Raw genomic sequence first — 6,300 nt, forward strand, 5'->3', positions numbered from 1 at the left:
GGATTGATTCAGTGACTGGGATAATTGGGATGGGAGTGTCAGAGACAGTGCAATTGGCACAGGGCAGAGCAGTTTAGGGCTGTTGTACATAGGGTCACTATCAGGCACAAAAGACTCAACGGCACCTAACAACAACAACTTAATGTTACTCAGTAGTACACTTAAAAATGGTTAAAAGAAAAAAATTTATGCATTGCATAGATATATTTCATCACAATAAAAATACTTTGCCATAGAATATTATTTATTGACATGAGAAAATGTTAACAATATTATTTCTATATGAAATTTACACACAATACAATATATACAATTTAATACCATATTTATGGAAGGAAAAATAGTCATATATATACGAAATCATGCACAGAAGAAAAACAGAAGAATGTACGTACCAAATGTTAACAGTGGCTATCTCTGGATAGTGAGATTACAGATAATTTGTGCAATTCTTTCAATACATTGTACTTGTCCTCCCAAACACCACTTGCTTTATACTCTTTCTTGGTTATGATTTCTTTAATATAATTCTCTTCATACATGTTCTGTTTTATGACATATACCTCCAAATTATATTTCTGATAGAACTACTGCTATTCCCTTTAAAAAGTAATTGCTGCTTGTTCTTACCCTGGCATGTAGATATTTTCAATTAATAGAATATACTGTAAAATATACCACAGCATAAATCTGGCTATAAAAAAATGATCATTTAGAGCAATTTTTATTATTATTTTTGTGTGTACCATCAAATTGGAACTGATTGGTACAGGAGGAGATTGCCCTTCCTTCTTTGAACCACATACCTCTGGGATTGCAGTGCAGCTTCTTGCTACTAGGCCACAAGAGCTCCCCAACGGTAATTCTTTATTATTATGACTTTCTCTCTGAAAATAATTCAGTCAAATCAAATTTGATACAGAGGCTGAGAAAACAGAAAGAATGACTCTAAAGTATATATGAAACTATACCTTGTAATAAACTCCCTGTGGACCACACCTCCAGAGCTCTCTGTAGTTTTTTAGATGAGTGAGTATAAGAAAATACTACTGATACTCGAAGAAAATACTACTGATACTCAAGATTCTAATTTTAGAAGTATTTTTTGTTAAAACTACTGATATTCAGGTGAGCTCTGGTGGCCTAGTGGCAAGAAGCTGCACTGCAATCTCAGAGGGACACGGTTCAAATCCACCAGATGCTCTGCTGGAGAAGGAGGAACAATCTCTTCCTGTATCAGTCAGATCTGATTTGACGGTACACACAAAAAATAATGAAATAAAATGAAAAAAAAAATAAAAAAACCCTACTGATACTCAATTTTCTAATCTTAGAAATAATTTTTCTTTTCCCATAATAATCAATTAATTCAGTAAGTTCAGAACCTAAAAGTGTACTTACTGTATCAGGTAGAAATGCTGTTGACTTTATTTGCATATCTGCTAAATTAAGTGATTTTATGTTTCTCAGTCCCTGTTGATAATTAGAAAAGTGACAAAGCAGAGACCTCATAAACTGGTGTATTTCCTTACAGTTTCTAATGTAGGATTTGTCAGTGTGTGTCAGTGTGAACTTAGATTGTCTTAGTAGAAAGAAAGGCTTACTTTTCACACTGCAATTCCAGAGGTGCGCAGTTCGAATCCACCAGATGCTCTGCTGAAGAAGGAGGGACAATCTCCTCCTGTACCAGTCAGGTCCGATTTGACGGTACACATACACACAAAAAAATTAAAAAAAAAAAAGCTAACTTTTCTAGATGTCAGATACAGTGTCTGAAACTTGCTTGAAAATGCCCTTATCTGGTTGACATGCTGGAGAGAGTTTTTTTATGTAAATTAACTAGATTATAATGCAGTTTCATTGCTATTGAGTTTATGCCTTAGCGTAACTACCCCATAGAACAGAACAACTGCCCAAAGGGAGTGGAAGGCTGTAAATGTTTATGGACTCGGACAGGCACATAATTGTCCTCGTACTGGGCTGGTAGAGCTGTACTAACAACCTTGTCATTAGCAACCGCATTAAAGCCTGTACTCCTTTTGGATTGCAGTATAAAATGTAACTTGTAAAACTGGTGTATAAAAAGCACTATTGGTTAGAAACAACATGTGCTCTCTTAAGTAGTCCCAAGTGTAGCAATAAGATTATTTTACTTGTCATCAGTTTGATGTTGGCAATAAGATTATTTTACTTGTCATCAGTTTGATGTTGACTTATGTGGACCACATATGTGAAGATTAGAAGTACTGTGTACAGGGGAGCTCTGGTGGCCTAGAGGCAAGGAGCTGCAACTACAATTCCAGAGGTGCACGGTTCGAATCCACCAGATGCTCTGCCGGGGAAGGAGGGACAATCTCCTCCTGTATCAGTTAGATCTGATTTGACGGTACACTCACACCATAAAAAAAAAAAAGTACTACGTACAAAAATGAAGGCGTTGTTAGAGGTAGATAATGAAGTCTGTCTTATAAACCGTCAACTGTTTGGCTAGTAGAAAAGTATTCGTGCCCCAGAGAGACTCCATTGATGAGAGGCTGGCTGCCTGTCATAACAAGAGCCAGCCTACGCAGACCCAGTTACAGCTGCTCTAATACAAACTTTCTCTCTTCAGCAGAAACACAGCCACAAGTCTACTCCTGTTCCTCTTGCCTTCTGACTTTCTGCTGTCAGCAGTTCCTCAGCCAGCATGCACTTCAGATCTTCCCACCGTTATGTGCAGAACATCACGCCTTCCCGGCGGGGTTCAGCCCAGGGCTTCAGAAGCAGCAAGAGGAGCAGGATCCTGCTAACAGCTGCTGGAGTGAAATCCAAGACGTCGCTCATGAGAGAGAAGTCTCTAAATCCTTGCTTGGGAGGACAGGGGATAGTCAGACTTCAAGGATGTTTTCCAGCCTACTTGAAAGACACTCAGCAAGTTCTGGGGAAAAGGACACGAGGAGAGGCCAAAAGCCACACTTGACCCAAAGGGTGAACTCTGTGGAAAAAGAGCGAAGGTGGGATGAATCAGAAACCTCAGAATTTGTAACGGTCCAGTATAGAGAGCATACCCCAGACTGTGACTTAAAATTAAATGTCACCACAAACCAGAGTCCCTTCTTCCAGGAAAAGCTTTGTGTTTATAATGAGTGCTTGCAAAGCTATACCCAGAAGTTACATCTCGTCAAACACCAGAGGATACACTTAGGTGAGAAGGCTTATGGGAGCAAGGAGTGTGGGCAAAGCTTTATCCAGCAGTCACATCTTTTCATAAACCAGAAGATACACTCAGAGGAGACACCTCATGTTTCCAAGAAGTTTGGGCAAGGCTTTTCCCAGTGTTCAAATGTTACACGTAAGAAGAGACATTCAGGGGAGAAGCGTTATGTATGCAAAATGTGTGGGCATGCATTTACCCAGAAGTCAGATCTCATGAGACACCAGAGGAGATACTCAGGGGAGAAGCCTTATGTTTGCAAGGAGTGTGGGCAAAGGTTTACCTGGAGTTCAGCTCTCTCTGTGCACCTGAAGAGACACTCAGGGGAGAAGCCTTATGCTTGCAAGGAGTGTGGGAAAAGTTATGCCATTAAGTCGTATCTCATTATACACCAGAGAACACACTCAGGAGAGAAGCCTTATGTTTGCAACGAGTGTGGGCAGAGGTTTACCTGGTTTTCAACTCTAATAGCACACCAGAGGAGACACTCAGGGGAGAAACCTTATGTTTGCAAGGAGTGTGGCCAAGACTTTATCATGAAGTCTGATCTCGTCAGACACGAGAGGACACACACAGGGGAGAAGCCTTTTGTTTGCAATGAGTGTGGGCAAGCCTTTTCCCTGAAGTCAAATCTCATTACACATCAGAGGACACACTCGGGGGAGAAGCCTTTTGTATGCAAGGAGTGTGGAAGGGGCTTTACTCAGAATTTTATTCTCATCACACATCTGAGGACACATTCAGGAGAGAAGCCCTATGTTTGTGAGGAGTGTGGACAAAGCTTCACCTGTAAGTCAACTCTTATTGTCCATCGGAGGAGACACTCAGGGGAGAAGCCTTATGTATGTGAGCAGTGTGGGCAAGGCTTTACCCAGAAGTCACATCTAGTAACACACCACAGGACACACTCAGGGGAGAAGCCTTATGTTTGTAAAGAGTGTGGGCAAAGCTTTACCAGAAACTCACATCTCATTAGTCACAAGAGGACACATTCAGGGGAAAAGCCTTATATTTGCAAAGTGTGTGGGAGAGGCTTTACCCAGAATTCTAATCTCATCACACATCTGAGGACACACTCGGGGGAGAAACCTTTCATTTGCAAAAATTGTGGGCAAAGCTTTGCCAGGAGATCGAGTCTTCTCAGACATCAGAGGAAACACTGAGGGGACAGTTGTTCTGTTTGTCAGTATTGTGGGCATGGCTTATGCAGAAGTCAACTCTCATCCAGACACCTGAGGAGATTCCCAGGTTTAGACGTATTTTGTGTGCCTAGCATTTACGGAGAGACTTTACTTGAGAAGAACTGTAAAGTGTTTTGTTTTTTAAAAATATTTGTTGTGTATGCATGCCCTTCATTAGTTACATGATTTTGAAATGTTTTTCCTATTTTGTGGATTTTCTTTTCATTCTCTGAAGTGTGCCAATGAATCACAAGACTTTTGCATTTTAGTATTATTTATATATGTATATTTTTTTTCCTTTTTGCTTATGTTTTGGTGTCACTTCTAAGAATTCAGTGCCTAATTAAGGTCACAGAGATTTAACCTAGTATTTTTCTCCTCAGAGGTTTACGGAGTTCCCTCTGACATAGACGTCTGTGATTCTTGTTGAATTAATATTTGCATATGATGTCAAGTAGGGTAACTCAGCTTCCTTCTATTAACCGGAAGCACACTGGGAATGCAGGAGAGTTGTTCCATCACCTCAGAAATGGAATTGTCTGGTAAGTGGTCATACTTGCACACCTCAAAGAGGCTCCTCGTGTCTGCAAATTCCAGAGAGACTCAGTCGTTAGGGTGACTTATTTTCAGTTTTGTGAGAGACCAGAAGCAATACTTGACCCTTACTTGAATGGACTGTCTCTGACTGGCCCCACATCACTGCAACCTTTGAACATTAACTGAGGTGGAAAGTGCCTGGATTTGTGTTGGGTTCTTTCCCCCCTATTAGCCTTCAGATATCTTATTCATAGGACATCTTGTGGAGGAAAAGGGGATCAAGATCCCTGCAGACTAAGTGATGATGTAATGCTGGCAATTGGATACACCCCTGAGGTCAGGTGGTGCAGGTGTTATTTTTGGTCCTGCCAGCTTTTGCTCCTGTGAATTGGTGCTGGGCAGAAGGGCCGTGGCCAGCTCAGTATCTGCTTCCCAGACACCAGGAAATATATTCATTTGCTAAAGCAATAATAGCATTCTGGAATGGAAGCTACTATTCCAACACCGTTTAGTTACGTTTACAAGAACCAAGTGTCACTCTCTAAATGGAGTTAAATGGAGAAATGGCGACAGTTGCCACCATTCTGTTACATCCTTCATTTGCTTGATTCTGACACTAACCTGCAATTCTGAGAATTCCGTTTTCTTTTTACTCCTTCCTTACGAGGAAAAAAAAAATTCCAGTGGCTTCTATCTGGCTTTTTCTACTTGCTCCAACTTTGAATCCATGAGATAACCAAGCATAGATGAGTTATCCCACGCTGTTTATAATCTCTGAAAACCCTCTCGGGGGACAGCTCTAAGTCAGGTCCCACTGGCCAGTGCATGAGAACATTAGCCTCTACATTTAAGAGATCTAGTATTCTGACAGTTGCTAAAACTCTTATCAATAACCTAACCTCCATATATCCCAACCCTCACTAGTGGGCCGCTGCAACTTGTTTGGTCTGCTGAAATCAGTGTCAGTTCAAAGCCCAGTAATAATCTAAATGTATCATTCTTTCTCGTCCCTCAAGAAATACTCCTGAAAGTATATTTTTGCAGGAGCATATTGGTGTCCTCAAACTATCTACCCTTCATTCAAGGCGTTATGGCTTTGGAAAGTGCTTCAATTGTGGGGATGTATTGAGTACTATTCTTTCAGCGCAAGTTCTAGTGCCATTCACCTAATACAGGTTTCTTTCTCCTCTCTGTTGTTACGTTACATTGAGTTGACTAGGGCTCATAGCAACTCTGTGAACAACAGATCAGAAACTTCCCCGATCCTGCACTATCTTCCGAATCTCTGCCCAGCTGGAGCCCATTGTTGCCGTCACGGTGTCAATCCATTTTGTTAAAGGGCTTCTTCGGGACACTCCCCCTTTCCTAGCATAATGTGTTTTGCTGTGA

The 6,300-nt window shown here is 41.0% G+C and overlaps 1 protein-coding gene across 1 annotated transcript; it reads left to right on the forward strand.

Moving 5' to 3' along the window:
* Nucleotides 1-3,372: 3,372 nt before the first annotated feature.
* On the forward strand, nucleotides 3,373-4,356 carry LOC102860323 (histone-lysine N-methyltransferase PRDM9-like). Its single transcript, XM_006898708.1, has 2 exons — nucleotides 3,373-3,470; nucleotides 3,555-4,356. Exons 1-2 carry the CDS (start codon nucleotides 3,373-3,375, stop codon nucleotides 4,354-4,356), a joined length of 900 nt encoding a protein of 299 aa, XP_006898770.1.
* The last annotated feature ends 1,944 nt before the right edge of the window (nucleotides 4,357-6,300 follow it).

This window comes from Elephantulus edwardii, unplaced genomic scaffold (assembly GCF_000299155.1).
Source record: "Elephantulus edwardii isolate Elephantulus edwardi_28Jun2011 unplaced genomic scaffold, EleEdw1.0 scaffold00236, whole genome shotgun sequence".
Classification (NCBI taxonomy): domain Eukaryota; kingdom Metazoa; phylum Chordata; class Mammalia; order Macroscelidea; family Macroscelididae; genus Elephantulus; species Elephantulus edwardii.

What these genes read in the sequence shown, in the direction of transcription:
- LOC102860323 (XM_006898708.1), top strand. Translation starts at nt 3,373, where the DNA reads ATGTGTGGGCATGCATTTACCCAGAAGTCAGATCTCATGAGACACCAG. An exon ending in TGCAAGGAGTGTGGGCAAAG is followed by an intron (nt 3,471 to 3,554) that starts GTTTACCTGGAG and finishes GTGTGGGAAAAG; the next exon opens with TTATGCCATTAAGTCGTATC.